This window comes from Aspergillus lucknowensis, assembly GCF_044049455.1.
Source record: "Aspergillus lucknowensis strain CBS 449.75 chromosome Unknown BJX67scaffold_87, whole genome shotgun sequence".
In the NCBI taxonomy this organism is placed as follows: Eukaryota; Fungi; Ascomycota; class Eurotiomycetes; order Eurotiales; family Aspergillaceae; genus Aspergillus; species Aspergillus lucknowensis.
Genome location: NW_027263631.1, coordinates 1,341 through 16,630, shown reverse-complemented (window position 1 = coordinate 16,630; position 15,290 = coordinate 1,341). Strand labels below are relative to the sequence as shown.

Sequence of the window (15,290 nt, the reverse complement as noted above, 5' to 3'; positions counted from 1 at the left end):
GACCAGAAAGGCAAAGAGACTAGACTGAAGCCATCAAATAGCAGCAGAGAAGGCAGTCTGAAATCTCTGGATCCTGCGGGGATCGGCAACATTCCAAACGATGTTCATTGTCATCTTCAACAAATCTGGACTTCGGTGGAGCTTTTCATTCCATCTTTTTTCTGCCCCTTCGCGTCTTCTCCACGATCTCGGACAGGGAACGGCTGAGCCTGGTCGATATCGGCTGAATGGCTCGTCTGCTTCAGTCGCTGCGTCGATTCTTGGGGTTAAATCGTTCCTCTTCAACGACAATTTCCATTCCCCGATTTGGCCGCTCTATTGACACGGATTTCTCTTTCTTTCGAGGTACCGCAACCAGATGCGCCAATTGCTCCGCAATTGCTGTCCCACTGAAACTAACATATCTCTACACTTCGCAGAGGGCGACCGAGTCGTAATCCATGGAAGGAACCCGCTCTTAACGAAACCTCTTCAAAGGGGCCAGAAATCGGACACGCGCCGAGGCCAGCTGGAGCATGACCAGATTATCGGCCGAAGAGTCCGAGATCTCGTTCGGGCACGGAAAGGTTCGAACTTCGTCTCTACCATCTTGCTTGAATCAGCCACTAACGGTCCTCACTCTTCCTGATACAGGGCCCGAGTATCGACTCACGCTCCCAACGCTTGAAGAATACGTCGCATTGACACCTCGCCTCGTGACACCGGTATAGGCAAGATCTATGCTCACTGGTCGCCCCAAACTCAGTTTTCGTTAACGAAAGCCCGTAGATATACGCCCCGGACGCAAGCCTGATTGTCTCCCTCCTTGATATACATGTCTCCCCTCCGGGTGACGGTGGTGACGGCAACCCGCCTCTAGAGATCCTCGAATCCGGAACCGGCCACGGCTCCCTGACACTCCAGCTCTCGCGCGCAATCCAGGCCGCTAATTCCCTTCCACCTCCTATACCAGCAGGCTCGCAGGTAAAATATCTTGAAGGCCGCCCAATACGACCGGACGAGGGGCCAAAAGAACCCTCCAAACAAGCCGGGGATGGAACTCAGACCGCTGTTGCAGAAGTTGACACCACACAACACACCTGGGACGCATGGCGCGCCAAACGCAAAGCTATAGTCCACACAGTCGATGTATCCCCCAAGTTTTCTGCACACGCCGAGTCCATCGTCCGCGGTTTCCGCCGCGGCATCTACGCCGGCAACATCGACTTCTACGTTGGACATGTCGAGAACTGGATCGCAGAACAAATCCGGCAACGCACAACGACCCCCACTACTAACCTCTTTTCTTTGAGCAAGCATTCCCGACACCCTGAACCATTCCTGACCCACGTCATCCTCGACATGCCTTCCGCCAACCTCCGCGTCCCACACGTAACCCCCATCCTCAAACGAAACGGCGTCCTGGCCGTCTTCATGCCTAGCGTGACACAGATTGGGGAATGCGTGGATCTCATCCGAAAAGAGAGACTACCGCTTGTTCTTGAGAAGGCCGTTGAACTTGGATCGGGAATTAGTAACGGGCGGCTCTGGGATATTCGGTTTGCAGTCAAGAAATCGCGGGCCGATCCGTCTTCTTGGGCGAATGCTGACAATAGCGCCGTTGATGGTGATGTTATTGCGGCTACGGAAGAGGTATCAGCGTCCTCTGGAGAGGACGTTGCTGTTGAACAAACGCAAGGGCCCTACAAGGAGCCAGAAGGTGTTCTTGTATGTCGGCCGAAGGTTGGTTCGAGGATTGTGGGTGGTGGGTTTGTCGGCATTTGGAGGAGGATAGAGGATCCCGAGAGGGACACCTACCGGTAATATCTCTTGTACTATACCACACCATACACAACAGTGTACAATATGTCTACGTCGCCCTTTAGTTACCCGTCGAGAATCTACGAGACAGGAAATAGAGTAAAGCAGATCAGTCGATGACCGTCACGAAGATCATGAAGTAGTAATCAAATCCTAACACATACCATGTACCAAGTACGAAAAGAAAAAGAAAAATAGACTTGATCACGCCGTTGACTACTCACTTTCCAAGAAGATGATACGCGGGTTCCCGTGCGAAGACAGAACCCCCCCGACGACACAGAAGCAGGAAATAAAGGGAGAACGACAAGGCACAAGAGATGAAAAGAGGAGAGAGAAATCAGAAAGGGAGATGGAACTAAGTTAACACCGCGGACACGCGCAAAGTTCCCCCAAAGATGAAGATGACTTCCGAGATAACAAGAAAAGGACATACCGTGCTGCACAAACACCAGTCTCGTAAGATTCAACATGCTCCCAAGGTAATTAATGGCCGTAATCGCTCAGTTCCGTTGCGGTCCAAAATCCGCCTCGACAACCTTGCCCTTTTTACCTTTAACTGAAAACTCCGCGAACAATGCGATATGATCACTTGGAAAATGATAGTTGGGGAACCCGGGCACTTTCCGGAGGTAGTCCTGGTCGATATCCCCGAGTAGCGCCGAGACGTGAAGTGTATTCGAAGTATACCAGATGTAATCCAGTATATCCTTGAAGTCTGGAACGTAGTTGGTGAAGCCCATCTCTCCGATTGCACCGTACGCGGACTTGAGCTTGAAGGGGTGGGTCATGCCGACCCGACTTAGGTTTCCATACATGCGTTTCTCCAGATCCGGATGCTCCTCTGGGAGCCGTCCATTCGTGATGAGGTTGTAGGCTGCTGAGCCGGGCGACGAATTGAAGTCTCCACACATGAAAAGCGGGATCTGATCACCACTGGTGTATTCCATGGATGGTGCAGGCTCGGGCATACTCTGGGACTCGCCCTCAGCTTCTGAGAAGCGGAACGCAGTCTTGTCTGCACAAGCCGGCCACTTGGCGTACGTTTCCGAGAGCTTCGTTATCTCCTCCATAAGGATGGCGGTCTGTATCAGCTTGACGTCCTTGAAGGCGGGATCCCAGTAGAGGTGCGCATTGACCACGATGAAACGAGATCCAGTTTGCCGATTCTCCAAGAATATGACAACGGCGATGTGGTCTTTCTGCCATAATCGGTTGTAAATGTCATCTTGACCTTTGGCATCTGGCCTGCGCACCGCTGTCTGACCAAAGTTGATCATTTGTTTGTCGAGGAGGATAAACTTGCTTCCTTTGAAGAAGGTTGCGCACCCATCAACCGTTCTTGCGTCCTCTTCTTGCATACCCATAGCCCTTCCTCTTGGCCAATATACACCCTTGTAGTCATTATAGGCCAGTTGCTCTCTGAAGAAGTCGTTGTAGCTACCTTGGTCGATTTCCTGAAGGCAGATAATATCCGAATCGTGAGATCGCAGTTCATTCAGGATGAGCTCCCTCCTGAAATCCCAAGAGAGCACGCGACTAGGCACGTAGCCATAGTGCGATTGGGTCGCGGAGGAGTCGCAAAGGGTGTTGTACGAAAGGACAGTGACTTTGTCTGGGTTGGAAACGGCGGTGTCGTCCAAAACATGCCAGCCTCGATCGGGAGGTGGAAGATGGACTTCATTCCAAGTTAGCACAGAGGAATGGTCTCACTGAGCATATGAATAATACTGACCTGGCATCTCTTCCCTCAAGTATTTAATTAATGATTTGGTACCCTCCTTCATGATGAGTGACTTCAAAACATCCTCTAACGGATTACCCTCGATTCCCAGGATTTCCAATCTATAGAGATAACCCATCTCAAAAGGAAGGGTGCGAATATTATTGTCGAATAGGAGAAGCTGCTTCAGATTCGTGAGCATGCCGATTTCCTCTGGGAGCATGGTAAGGTCATTGCCAGATAAATCCAGGTGGGTAAGCCTCCGTAGTTGTCCAATTTCCGGCGGTAGCACTCTCAGCTTGTTGTGACTCAAGTACAGTTTTTCCAAAAAGGTATAATTGAACAGGCTCAGCGAGATCGCGCGGAGACCTTGACCCCCGAAATCGATCGAATGCCAACCCTGCCGGGAGGCAGGCTGCCCCTTCACGACTCCGTTTTTCAATTTGACACCGTTTTCTTGTGGTTCGGGTTGGCTAGGAGCGATCTGAATACCTTTGGTTTGTTGGGCTACGGTCCGAGCATAGTAGTGGGGTGAACTGGCCTGGCGCGATTCGGCAGCCAGCTGAAGCTGCTGTTGCCAATGCTCATTCATAGATTCGTCAATATCTTCGTCAATGTTGGTGTGTGCCCCATTCTGGAGGTGGCTAGGGGTGAAGTGAGGTGTAGCGCTCGTCAAAGCCCCACTGGAGAAATTATGCTGGTGACTGACGTGTTGAGGAGGCTGGTTGTGATGACCGTGGTGGTGTGGTTGCTGTGCGGGGTGCGGGTGATGAGATTGCGCCTGAAGCTTCGGCATCTGCATACCAAACCGCTGGTGGGTCTGGCTGCTATTCATGATGACATGTTGCCCTTGGTGGGTTTGGCCGTACATCGTGAAGGGGTTGAGGGCAGCTGCCTGACCGAGCGGGGGGGATCGAGATGGGGAGGGAGTCTCGTGGTTATATTTCAGCCGTCCAGTCGGGGAGCCTGTGCCGTTGCGAAGAAGATGACGTTGCTGAGACTGCTGTTGTGATTGCGATTGAAAGAAAAACTGCCCGGCCCCAGGCTGCTGGAACCTGTAGGTACCATCTGCCATTTAACGTGGCAGATGAAACCTTGTGTTATTTGTTTGAATGGAAAGTTGGAGGTAGACTCGAGTTCGCAGCACAGGGGACGAGGTTGTAGCAAGAGAGTGAGGAGGAGTTGGGGGTCGAATACGTTCTCTCCTTCTCTTCAACATGGGGTCCTGGAATGGAACCACCCCAGAGAAAAAGTTATGGCAAGACAAATGCTCAAAGCAATTCCGCCGCAACTAAATGTTTCTCTCCGTCGGGCAGAAATCTGCGTCAAAATTGGAAGGCCGGAACAAAGGATCGGACGGTAGAGCTGGATTCAGCGAACGAGTCACGGCAGCGAGAGACAGTGGGTTCGCTCCGATAAGGCCTTAATCGTACGTAGACGGGCTCTCCAGGTCAATGGCGGTTGGCAGAGTAGGCTGAGCGCACAGTAAATGGGGTCTGATAAGATAGCAATGACAGGTGCGGCAGGTCGAGATGAGGTTCTTTGACGCTGGTCTGGGATCGAAGGCGGTTGATGTTGTCACGTGGTCATGAGCCGGGAGGCGGTGATTCGCTGCTGCATCCAACAGAACCAGAAGGCTGGTCCTCGTCAAGAAAGATGCAATGTCATCAATCCATGGAAGCTTGGTAGAAGTTGGAGAGGCCAGATATTGCCTTCGCAGACCACTCCTCTCCACCATTTATACTTGGTGACTTCGACGCTATTGGCAGTATTTCCATCCCTTCTCCCTTTTTCCATTCTTGGCACTGAATACCTGATTCTTGCCTGAACCCTGAGGCTGGGAAGGACAAGCATCCACCACAGAATCATTATTAGGCCACATTATTGACTCATGGAACCATCTACATTCCTTTGGCCTTCTCATGAGATGATCTCATTCTTCATTCTGACTGATTATAACCTACGGAGCTATTCTTTGATTACGCCTTCTGAATGGCCTGAGGATTCTTATTTTAATTCTCCGCTCCATCTGCTTCCATGACCGTCATTCTTGCGCTATCAATCACATCGGGAACCAACCACGCCTTGATGAGCGTCCGGCGAGGACTCGTAGCTCATCTAAATAGCGGCATCCTGCGCATGATTTCGCGAGTATCTAGTGTCTGATGTTTCTCCGCATCCGCTATTGGTAGAAGGCCGTCATGCTCCCCTTTCCTTCTGGAACCGGCAACAAACACCTAGTAAACACAACCTTCCTGCCATATCCCTGATCTGGCTCCAAGGCAGGTATGTTGCTCGGCATGGTCGGCCTCCAGGCTAGCAAATTTGGGCTTGTCACCTGGGCCCCTGACATGTTTCACCATTTGATTCCCTTTGGGTAACCTAGTATAAGGATGGTGGGGAATTTCTTGAAGTACATTGAAGAGCATTGAAGTGGGAACACAAATTGGCAGAAGAGATTGTATAAGTTTGTTCTTAGGCTGTAACCAGACTCGCAAGGGCCGTTTATCCAGCAGGGCGCTGTGATGCGGGTTGTTGGGCAGGTGGTCGTCATGTTAGGGCTGACCGACGAACATTTGAAACAGCTGAGGGGGATTAGATTTCCGTGTATGTTTCCGGGTTGGGCATCTACATACTTACTATCTGGTTAGTTCTGTGATTCTTGATGCGGGAGTGCTGAGGAACTCCGCTAGATGGGAATATCCAGCTGGAGCAAAATCTAATACTTATTCTGCCCGATCACCTTCAGTACGCTCATTGATTGAGGTGACACTCCACCATTGACCTACAAATCAATCAGCCAACCGCGGAATCAAAGCCTGCGCCGCCCTCCGCGTTTCCAGAACCAACCCTTCATCACCAACACTCTGCCACCCCTCCGCAACAGCATCCTCCCCAACGAATGGATAATCCGTCCCGTAGAGTACATGGCCAGTCTCGGCAAAACCCAAAACAAGTCCCAGAGGCATTGGATGCCCCACTAGCGCAAGGTCAAAGTAGAACCGCTTCGCATCCTCAAGAAACTCCTCCCGCGACTTGCCCGATATCCGGGTCTGGATGTCGCTATCTGCGACCCGGCTCGCTACGAACGGGAGCGTCCCCCCGCCATGTGAGAGGATGATTCGGCAGGCGTCAAAGCGGCGCAGGGTATTAGTTAGGATGAGATGCACGGCTGTGCGTGTTGTTTCGTGGGACCAGTCGACGATTGGTGGCGGGATGGTGAAGGGCTGGGTGATTGCTTTCTCCATACTCCCTTCTATGGTTGGGTGTGTGAATATTACAGCTGCGTGGGTGTTTAGTTCGGCCCATATTGGTTCGAAGTCCGGATGGCCGAGGTATTTGTCGTTGTAGCTGGTGAAGAGGGAAACGCCGTCGGCTTTGAGTGTGGTGAGGGCATACCGGATTTCCTCGATGCAGTTGTCTGTATCTTCGAGGGAGGGGAGGGCCGCGAAGAAGCCGAATTGCTCAGGGTATCGATCACGGATAGAGGCAAGGTAGTCGTTTACTTTTCGAGCAAAGGTTGCGGCTTTGCTGGCGTTGCCCTGGCCGAGAACGGCGAGAGGTACTGCGCAAGATAAGATCGACGTTCCAATGTTATTGCGAGACATGAATTCGAGTGTCGTCTTGGGGCTCCATTCCACACTGGGAAGGCCTTTTGGCAGGTTTGGGTTCTCTGCGATGGCTTATTGTGTCGGCGATTAGCATGTATACTACTAGAAGTCTCGGTCTATGAGCCTGTATTGTTCGAGAGGGTTACCGTTTTTCAGCAGGGGTGGGAAGACATGCTGGTGAGTGTCAATCTTCAAAGGGCCCATATGTGCGGCGCGTTGCTTGCTGTCGAGGAGGTATTCTAGTGAGTATAGCTCAGCCGGGGATGAGATCTAGATTTTCGACGGCGGGGCATATTGTGCCGACAATAAATAGGCCCAAATACTTTACTATTGTCCGATAATAATACTATCTTTTCCAAGCCCGATTGCTGCGTCGGCGTTCGCGCTTCGGATGTTACACAACGCTTCAGTGGCCAAGGACCCGATCTGGCTGTTAGTGAGCATAGCGAGGCTATGGCAGGGATATATTCTGTCTCTTGTCCTGGTGTTCAACACCTCGCGGATGTTACTGAGAGGTATGGTGCGGGGCCTTCGTGTATTTGACAACGTCTGTTACTATCCCTGCCTCGGGTCAGATGCCCGGTCCTCCTGGAGGTGACCAAGATAGGTAGAAAAAAGTACTAGTTTTTACTACCAACTGTCTGGGAGTTCAGGAACAGAGTAGGAGAAGGTACCAGACGACAAGGGCAAGGTTGAGAGTCAGGGTTAGGGAGGGCAATGGCTGGGGCTATACCGGGCTTTCGATCCGGCGCCTCCCCGCTCTCTTCAGCTTCGAGTCCTTTGATGTCAAGTTACCTGTATCTGGCCAAAGTTTCGGGGTTGCCTCCAAGTCTTGGCCCAAGGCGAAGGATGGGCGACAGAGCTCAGGGGTCAAACTCAGAGCCTTTGGTCAGAGGAAGAAGTTCGGAACGCAAACAGTGAACAATAATCGCTTGACAATGGATACTTCCGCAGTATTTCCGCTACGGATCGACAACAGTGGAGAGTAGCGATCATCCGGATAATGTTCCAGAAAAGGAAAATGAGTACGCCGCGCAATTCCGTCGAAGACTGGATCGCCGATACCCTCGCCCAACAAGGGACAACCCCATGAAAGTCATGGTGATTTCGGACCGCCATTTTCGGTTCCGATGGGGGTCATGTTGCTCTGGCGCCTATTTTCTGTGTGATCCAGCCCATTGGGACCATATCTCGAGACCCCCGATCTTACGAAACAGGGTCCGGAAAGTTTCCATTCAAGATTTTCAACCCAAAGAACCATCGAGCTGATCACCCTGAAGCCATGGACGATGCGCCAATTGTATTGGTGAGGCCCCTTCGGCCATCTTCGATCCTTTGCGAAAACAAGACAACAGCTTGGCTAAATCCATGATTCATGACCCAACTGCGCAGTGACCAGTCATCCATCCGAGAAGCGGGGAAAAGCGACTTTTGCGACACAGGGGGGCAACATCGCAATAACAATCATCCTGCACCATGGAGAAGACTCCTTCAAACACCCCGGTCTTGACCGAACCCATTGGCCTCGGCTGACTGTTGTTTGGTTCGGCTCGTTTCATCCGAGTCCCGACACACCTCAAGCCTCGATGATAACGAGTGGTGATGTCAACCATCCTGAATCTGGGAGGGTTTTCCGTCCGGGAACGGAATCCATTTGGAACGAGGATTCTCAGGTCGTCTCCAAGCCAGGCTCGACGGCAAATCCGCCACTAGTGCGCCTGTACCTACGTTAGCTTGCCACGGACTCCGAGTTGGCCGCAGCGAAGAAAAGGCGGAAAATTTGTTCAGGCTGGGGTCTCACTGGTTTCTTGTTCTTTCTTTTTTCTCTTCGTCCTCTTCTTTTCCCACTGGTGAGACGACCAAAAAGTACAAATTTCTTTTTGTCTGATGAAGTCCACTGGAAAACACAGATTGTGGTTCGATGGAGGCATCAATTCCTGAACCTCAACGTAAAACTCTTGTCTGAAGTATGTGTGGGGAGCCTCGGGGGAATCCTTCAAAGACCAGACCAAGGCCAGGTCTCGTGGGCCGTTGCTCTGAAATGGAAGATGGAGAATCAAGTCTGCCCCGGTCCAGAGCAGGCAGCTGGACGAGTAACGGAGGAATTGCTCTGAAGAGTGACATGAGAATTACATTATTATTATTTCAGGTACTTGTGCTAGTCTTGTGCCCGGTTCAACAAGGAGGATCATTGGTGCTAGAGTCCCCCTTTCTGGATCTGCACCGGTGGTTGCGAGGAGCAGTCCTGGTTAGCCTAGACTCACGAGGGCCGTCGAAGCAGGAGCAGGGCGTGGAGAATTAGCCGCCAGTTTTTGCAGGGTGGTTTTGCCCCCTCCCGGAGTCTCTCATCTTCTCATCCTCTTGTTCTCTTCATCGACTTTCTCCTCTTCTCTCTCCCTTTTCATGGATGTTCCTCATCAGGTCAGTGCGCTGATTGTTGTCCGCTGTCCAGACTAATCTTTGTAACCCCGCCGCCATCTCTGCGCTCGGGCCGACTCTTTTCTTTTTCCTTCCACCCTTCTTTTGGTTCTCCTTCAGATCATCATATGATTTCATTATACCTGTGTCGTTTTGTTGACAGAACAATGAGCATTTCAGCAAAGTCGCTCTGCCCTGTGCATCATTGACGGTCCTTTCCTCTCAATGCGAGGATGCACCTATCTTGACCCTCAATCGATGAGAACGCTTGTTTGACCGGGAAAAAAAATGGATCTGATGTCAGTTGCGCTTGGTAACGGCCCCTACCTACCATCGGCACCGCCGTCTGGCTCCGATTTACATTCTACGCATTCAGCCCTCAGTTCAACAGGTCCGACATGGGCCACGACATCCACCTCCTCCCTCGCCTCTCTCCATGACTACACGAACTACCCCCTGGTCCGTCAGGGCGACCGTACCTACCTCCGAGATCCCGAGAACAACTACCCCTTGCCATGCGACCTCCCTGAGATCCATCGCCAAATTCTTCGCTCGCTCATGCTCATGCGCGTCTTTGGCGGCGCGTTTTGCAACCCGTACCTCGCCGACCGACCTCCCAAGCGAGTCCTAGAGATAGCCTGTGGTTCTGGTCTTTGGTCCGGCATGTGCCATGATTTTTTTGCCCGCCGCGGGCACCATGATGTCATGTTCTATGGTATTGATCTTGTTGCCATCGCCCCAGATCTCAGAAAGAAAGGCGTAAAGTGGCAGTTCAAGCGACACGACCTCCGAAAACCACGTCTACCATATCCGGATGATTATTTCGACTTTGTTTTCATAAAAGATGCCGGGATGTGCCCGCTCAGTCCGGCTCAACAAGTGCAGGGCCTGAGCGAGCCGCTGAGGGTGCTCAGATCGGGTGGAATAATGGAAGTGTGGGATTCGGACACCGTTTTTCGCTCACTTCTCCCCAATCCAGCACCCGCTCGCAAGCTAGCCTCGAAAGAACAAGAGACGGCGGATGCGACGGCAACCTATACTTTTTCATCAGCAACCCCTTTCACAAATGCGCAGAATAAGTTTCTGCAAGATTACAACTCCTGGCTAGAGAAGGCGTTCGACAGCCGGAAACTCACGTCTTTACCGTGTGCCACGATTGGTCTCGCTTTCAACTCTGAGGTTGACGTGTTAGATAAAGTCGACAGTCGTCGGATTGCAATACCCCTCGGGGAACCTCGCTGGGAGCGAGAGGGTGGGAAGGACGGCGGCGGTCCTCGCAGGCAATTGACAGCAGATCAATTATCGATTCGTCGCACCGCCCTTCTGACGGTCATCCAGATGATCGAAGGCATGGAGCCGATGCTCATGGAGGCTAGCGGCAAGAGCCGAGACGAATGGGACCGATGGTGGACTGCTATGATAAGCGACTTATTCCAGAAAGGAGGCCTCGCCAATGGTGAGTGCCTGGAAGTAAGTGCATGGTGGGGCCAAAAGAAATAAGGCCCTCGAAAGACAAACACGCACACATGATTTGGACTCTCTAGGAGTATTTGGTGTTTTGGTAACGATAACAAGCAGGACAACAAAAAGCGCAGCCACAATTGCTCACGTCATAATGGTGATACCCCAACTCGATTTGGTTGATATTATGTTCATTCGAATGTATATTTCCACTATATATTCTTCTTCACTGCCGCTCCGGTATCATTTGTTTTCATAGCGCTGTTTCAACGTGCGGTATCGTTTGAGATAGTACCTGACTTGTTGTTAGCACCATCTTTCTGGGCCTGTATGTACTACTATCCCTGAGTTGCATGATTGTATGAGATGAATGACAATTTGGGAACCACTCAATGGGCGTTGTAAACTGTAGCTGGAGCGGAACGACATTGAGCTGGGCGGGCTTACAAAGTCTCGATCTCTGCATCATCGGAAAGGTCAGTTTCAGCCAACGATCACACCAGAGTTAAACATCTAGAGAGCGAACCCTTCTTAACAAACTCTGCCCTCGCTAAACCTTTTCGAATCTGCTCCTCATCCTGGAGATGTGCTTGACCGGAAAACGCTCGGTGTAGTCGATTCCGGAAGTACTGGTAACCCAAGGGATATTCCCGGCCGATGTTAAGAAGTTCTGCGCGGTTGGTCAGAGTGGGAGATTATGCAGGAGGTTTGAGAGATGCGAGGCCATACCTTTGTATATGTTGATGACTTGGCGACGAAGTTCAGGATTTGTCATTGCTTCTCGGGGCAAGCGCGAGCCGAGAACAATTTATAGGACGCAAATTGCAAGAAGAATGAGAAGCGGGACTTGGGGGCCGATGCGGCTGAGTTGTTTGCTTTCTTTGTTGGAGTGGAGGTGACGTCGTACAGCCAAGCAATAAAAGAAGCGAGCTTCGGCTGGTGGGTTGGGCAGCTTGTTGGGATCAAAAGTCAAGACTGAGATTGTAAACTTGTCGAGTTAGAAAGGCGCAAAGAGGAAGGGATCAATCCGAGAAAAGGATCAATGAGGGTGGCTTGACATTCTTTGTCGCGTGCGCTCTCAGGACGATGTTCTTCCGCCGATGGAGTGAGGGCGGAGATGGCATCAGCTTGACAACCAGCCGGCCCTTAGATTTCTGGCGAAAGAAGACTCTATGATACGCCTCAGAACAATATCCAGGCTTCTGTACCATCAATTACGCCGGTCAACCCAGCGACAGTAATCCTGACGTCCCTATTTATCCCTCTCACCTCCTCGATCCTCGGAATCAAGAGTGGGGTAAGTGGTAGTCCCCAAATCCCCGGACTTCGGCTGCAGCTTCAGCTCAAAAAAAACGACCGAAACCACATCTCGCCCCGAGAACCCCTTCCCGCCTACAGGCAGCCAACAATGATACGCAGTCACACCTCTCGCAGCCTCCGGCTGATTTCTACACCTTCACGAGTTTCAATCCCAGGTACACGCGCCTTTTCGGCCTCCGCCCAGCGGGACAATGCCCAACCACAATCCCAACCTCCACGCTCGAAGCCGACATCACCGAAACCCCACGACATTGACCCGCGATGGCTCACAATAACAAAGAGGAGAGTAGGGCGATGCATCATGTTCGGCTTGAAGCCGCACCAGATCCAGGAGGCCGGAGAGATCGTGCAGCGAATCACGAGGGACTGGAGGGAGCTCATTGCGGGGAGCGAGGGATACCTTACGGATGCGACACGCAGGGGTTTATTTCGCCAGAGCGTCGCTTGGGGTGAGATGGTACGTCGCATACGGATAGAGACGTGAACAAACGTCTACAATTGCTAATGCTGGTCGCGTGTTCGCTGGCAACAGGATAGCATGGTAGGCTGCCGAAACCACGTCCCATTCCGCTAGTGCAAATGAGCTGACCATGAGAAGGGTATATAGTGTCTCCCTTCTTCTTCTCCATGAGGAACTATAGTTGCTCGGGTTGTCGGACTGGCCTCTAACAGGCTCTAGGGCATGTCAACAACGTCACATACGTCCGCTACGCCGAAACCGCACGCGTATACTTCACCCGAAACTTCGCGCTCCACATTGATCCCGCTCACAAGACGGAATGGATGAACCTCGTTAGTAACAGAGGGCTCGGTATAATTCTAAGAAGCATCAAAGTCGATTACAAGTTTGTATGTTCCTCTTCGTCTTCTCCTAGCATTCCGGTGCGTCGCCTACTGACGATTTACCTACCCCTCGCTCTTTTATCTAGCCAATGCAATACCCAGACAAAGTCACAGTCTACCACAAACTAGTCCACGACCCATCCTCGTCACAAACTACTCAATTCGCATTCCACCTGCAAGTTATGATCATCTCTGAATCACGACAGCGACCTGCGGCGCGGTGCCATGAAGACCTTGTCACGTATGACTATAAGCTCGGAAAGAAGGCGGCGATTCCACCGTTTTTGATGGAGCAGCTTAAGGAAACGTGGAAGCTCCAGGAAAAGGCAAAGTCACACTGGCAGCAGCAGATCCTCGATATCGAAGCGAGGGTGAGGAAATTAGAGGTGGAAAGTTGGGACCGCGAGGATGCGGTGGAGGATATGGGGTCCGCAAAGAAGTAACATATCTGCTCCAGATTTATCACTATCGTACACCAAATGTACAGACTTGTGTATACATCAACTGGGTTACGGATTCCAGACCTTGGATTAACGGATGCTTGTACGCGAGAAGGTTCCGATACGCAGTTGTTGATATGCCATTATGAGGCGGAACCTTCCACCAGCCAAACTCAAGCAAGGGGCACCCTCACAGTTACCCTGCCCAGCTTCCAGAATGTGAAGCGTGTCATGTTAACACACAGACCACTTCCAAGCCGAGCATTTCATGCAAGCCATATCTCACGTGACAATACACACTGACCATTGGTTCCAAGTTACCTCTAAGATCACGTGAAATGATCGCACTGTTAACCCCGCCCCCGCCAGAGCTGAGCTGTCAACAGTGCAATTCGTTCCGACTTCCATCAAGCTTTTCAAGTCCTCAAGATCGTACTTCTTTCCAATTTACCACAGCAATCAACTACAATGGGTGTCGAAATCCAGAGACTATCCCCCGGCGACGGTGTGAACTTCCCTAAGCCGAAAGACACTGTTACCATCCACTACGTTGGAACGCTCGCCGACGGTTCGAAGTTTGACAGCTCTCGCGACCGTAAGGAGCCCTTCAAGACACAAATTGGCGTCGGCAGTGTCATCAAGGGTTGGGATGAGGGCGTTCCACAGCTCAGTGTTGGCGAGAAGGCGAACCTGATCTGCTCTCCGTAAGTAGCCTCCCAAGGCTCAGATTGTCAACAACAAAAAGTTCCTACTGATGCTGGTTGACAGGGACTATGCATATGGCGCAAGGTGAGAAAGAACTCTTGTTTTCAATCCAATCGGAGATTTCCCGGGGACGGAGGCTAAGTTTTTGCTTCTTGCTGACTTGAAATGCCGTAGGGGTTACCCTCCTGTTATCCCACCCAACGCGACTCTTAAGTTGTAAGTTCTTGATTGTTGCAGGTCCCATTTGGTCGGTTTTATTAACGAGAGTATCAGTGAGGTCGAGCTCATTAGCATCAACTAGATGGTGGAATGGCTGGATGAAGTGGGTTTCTCACATATGTCGACTTGTCTGTCCTGTATCTAAATCAGAAATCGGAGAGTGACCGTGGCTCAAGGTGTAGCTATTGGGAGCATTTGAACCTCCTGACTCAGTTGGTCGGTTCAGTTAAAAGGCTACGACTCAGAGTACCTTCCAAATAATAGGCGTGGAACAGTGTCTTCTCTTTACCTTTTATACCTCGACGCTGGCAACCAGTCGTTAAGGAGCTTGTGGGGACCTCATCCTCCCAAGTGCAGTCACAGTCTTCAGACTTCTGCAGGAGTCAAATTCGAATCAACGGGGAGCGGAAGTGAAGGATTCGTCATCCCCGATAACTCAGGTGGCTTGCTTAGGGCTTCTTGAAGCTTTGGCAACCACGCGGGCAATTTGGTGCCTGAAAGGATTCAGCGAAAGTTGCAAAAAGAGCCCACCAACAAGTTTGCGAGGACGCTGGACAAAGACACAGCTTGTTCATATTCAACCAGCAAGGTAGGACAAGCTCCAATTGGAATTACTCTTTCAATTTATCCACTTTGCAAGGCTCGACCAGTGCAAGCTTCCACAAATTTGACAGTGTGCAGCTAATCAGCTGCTGCCCACAGTCTCATGTATTACACTACGTCACGTCTTCTTGTCTGGCCGAAACGAAG

General features: G+C 51.3%; 8 protein-coding genes across 8 annotated transcripts; 5 read left to right on the top strand and 3 right to left on the bottom strand.

Annotated features, from left to right (window-relative positions):
* The first annotated feature begins 24 nt into the window (after positions 1 to 24).
* BJX67DRAFT_328629 (tRNA (adenine-N(1)-)-methyltransferase) lies at positions 25 to 2,053 on the top strand. Its single transcript, XM_071027463.1, has 4 exons — positions 25 to 345; positions 420 to 566; positions 634 to 704; positions 769 to 2,053. Exons 1-4 carry the CDS (start codon positions 228 to 230, stop codon positions 1,801 to 1,803), a joined length of 1,371 nt encoding a protein of 456 aa, XP_070880614.1. The 5' UTR covers positions 25 to 227; the 3' UTR covers positions 1,804 to 2,053.
* Positions 1,910 to 5,047, bottom strand: BJX67DRAFT_368038 (Endonuclease/exonuclease/phosphatase). Its single transcript, XM_071030601.1, has 2 exons — positions 3,536 to 5,047; positions 1,910 to 3,478 (listed from the first exon to the last, which is right to left on the bottom strand). Exons 1-2 carry the CDS (start codon positions 4,596 to 4,598, stop codon positions 2,304 to 2,306), a joined length of 2,238 nt encoding a protein of 745 aa, XP_070880613.1. The 5' UTR covers positions 4,599 to 5,047; the 3' UTR covers positions 1,910 to 2,303.
* Positions 5,048 to 6,196: 1,149 nt separating this feature from the next.
* BJX67DRAFT_328278 (amidohydrolase family protein) lies at positions 6,197 to 7,431 on the bottom strand. The gene is made up of 2 exons (XM_071027462.1): positions 7,281 to 7,431; positions 6,197 to 7,205 (listed from the first exon to the last, which is right to left on the bottom strand). Exons 1-2 carry the CDS (start codon positions 7,336 to 7,338, stop codon positions 6,316 to 6,318), a joined length of 948 nt encoding a protein of 315 aa, XP_070880612.1. The 5' UTR covers positions 7,339 to 7,431; the 3' UTR covers positions 6,197 to 6,315.
* Positions 7,432 to 8,829: 1,398 nt separating this feature from the next.
* On the top strand, positions 8,830 to 9,950 carry BJX67DRAFT_368037 (uncharacterized protein). Its single transcript, XM_071030600.1, has one exon. It carries the CDS (start codon positions 9,104 to 9,106, stop codon positions 9,434 to 9,436), a length of 333 nt encoding a protein of 110 aa, XP_070880611.1. The 5' UTR covers positions 8,830 to 9,103; the 3' UTR covers positions 9,437 to 9,950.
* BJX67DRAFT_328123 (class I SAM-dependent methyltransferase) lies at positions 9,551 to 11,159 on the top strand. Its single transcript, XM_071027459.1, has 2 exons — positions 9,551 to 9,555; positions 9,733 to 11,159. The coding sequence occupies exon 2, from the start codon at positions 9,841 to 9,843 to the stop codon at positions 11,050 to 11,052; it is 1,212 nt and encodes a 403-aa protein (XP_070880610.1). The 5' UTR covers positions 9,551 to 9,555; positions 9,733 to 9,840; the 3' UTR covers positions 11,053 to 11,159.
* A 97-nt stretch (positions 11,160 to 11,256) lies between these two features.
* Positions 11,257 to 11,788, bottom strand: BJX67DRAFT_386351 (electron transfer flavoprotein regulatory factor 1; the record flags this gene model as incomplete). The annotated part of the gene is made up of 4 exons (XM_071034050.1): positions 11,257 to 11,308; positions 11,461 to 11,473; positions 11,540 to 11,683; positions 11,743 to 11,788. 4 exons carry the CDS (start codon positions 11,786 to 11,788, stop codon positions 11,257 to 11,259), a joined length of 255 nt encoding a protein of 84 aa, XP_070880609.1.
* Positions 11,789 to 12,421: 633 nt separating this feature from the next.
* On the top strand, positions 12,422 to 13,859 carry BJX67DRAFT_391910 (thioesterase family protein; the record flags this gene model as incomplete). Its single annotated transcript, XM_071034871.1, has 4 exons — positions 12,422 to 12,790; positions 12,879 to 12,906; positions 13,013 to 13,182; positions 13,263 to 13,859. 4 exons carry the CDS (start codon positions 12,422 to 12,424, stop codon positions 13,617 to 13,619), a joined length of 924 nt encoding a protein of 307 aa, XP_070880608.1. The 3' UTR covers positions 13,620 to 13,859.
* Position 13,860: 1 nt separating this feature from the next.
* On the top strand, positions 13,861 to 15,004 carry BJX67DRAFT_328179 (FKBP-type peptidyl-prolyl cis-trans isomerase). Its single transcript, XM_071027460.1, has 5 exons — positions 13,861 to 14,320; positions 14,385 to 14,405; positions 14,496 to 14,537; positions 14,595 to 14,647; positions 14,700 to 15,004. The coding sequence occupies exons 1-4, from the start codon at positions 14,085 to 14,087 to the stop codon at positions 14,620 to 14,622; spliced, it is 327 nt and encodes a 108-aa protein (XP_070880607.1). The 5' UTR covers positions 13,861 to 14,084; the 3' UTR covers positions 14,623 to 14,647; positions 14,700 to 15,004.
* The last annotated feature ends 286 nt before the right edge of the window (positions 15,005 to 15,290 follow it).

Excerpts from the sequence above, each read along its gene's own strand:
- BJX67DRAFT_328629 (XM_071027463.1), top strand. The coding sequence starts at position 228 with ATGGCTCGTCTGCTTCAGTCGCTGCGTCGATTCTTGGGGTTAAATCGT. Across the intron at positions 346-419 it reads GGATTTCTCTTTCTTTCGAG|AGGGCGACCGAGTCGTAATC; the intron begins GTACCGCAACCA and ends TACACTTCGCAG. Across the intron at positions 567-633 it reads TCTCGTTCGGGCACGGAAAG|GGCCCGAGTATCGACTCACG; the intron begins GTTCGAACTTCG and ends TTCCTGATACAG.
- BJX67DRAFT_368038 (XM_071030601.1), bottom strand. The coding sequence starts at position 4,598 with ATGGCAGATGGTACCTACAGGTTCCAGCAGCCTGGGGCCGGGCAGTTT. Across the intron at positions 3,479-3,535 it reads CTTGAGGGAAGAGATGCCAG|TCCATCTTCCACCTCCCGAT; the intron begins GTCAGTATTATT and ends CTTGGAATGAAG.
- BJX67DRAFT_328278 (XM_071027462.1), bottom strand. The coding sequence starts at position 7,338 with ATGGGCCCTTTGAAGATTGACACTCACCAGCATGTCTTCCCACCCCTG. Across the intron at positions 7,206-7,280 it reads CCCACCCCTGCTGAAAAACG|CCATCGCAGAGAACCCAAAC; the intron begins GTAACCCTCTCG and ends CGACACAATAAG.
- BJX67DRAFT_368037 (XM_071030600.1), top strand. The coding sequence starts at position 9,104 with ATGTGTGGGGAGCCTCGGGGGAATCCTTCAAAGACCAGACCAAGGCCA.
- BJX67DRAFT_328123 (XM_071027459.1), top strand. The coding sequence starts at position 9,841 with ATGGATCTGATGTCAGTTGCGCTTGGTAACGGCCCCTACCTACCATCG.
- BJX67DRAFT_328179 (XM_071027460.1), top strand. The coding sequence starts at position 14,085 with ATGGGTGTCGAAATCCAGAGACTATCCCCCGGCGACGGTGTGAACTTC. Across the intron at positions 14,321-14,384 it reads GCGAACCTGATCTGCTCTCC|GGACTATGCATATGGCGCAA; the intron begins GTAAGTAGCCTC and ends GCTGGTTGACAG. Across the intron at positions 14,406-14,495 it reads GACTATGCATATGGCGCAAG|GGGTTACCCTCCTGTTATCC; the intron begins GTGAGAAAGAAC and ends GAAATGCCGTAG.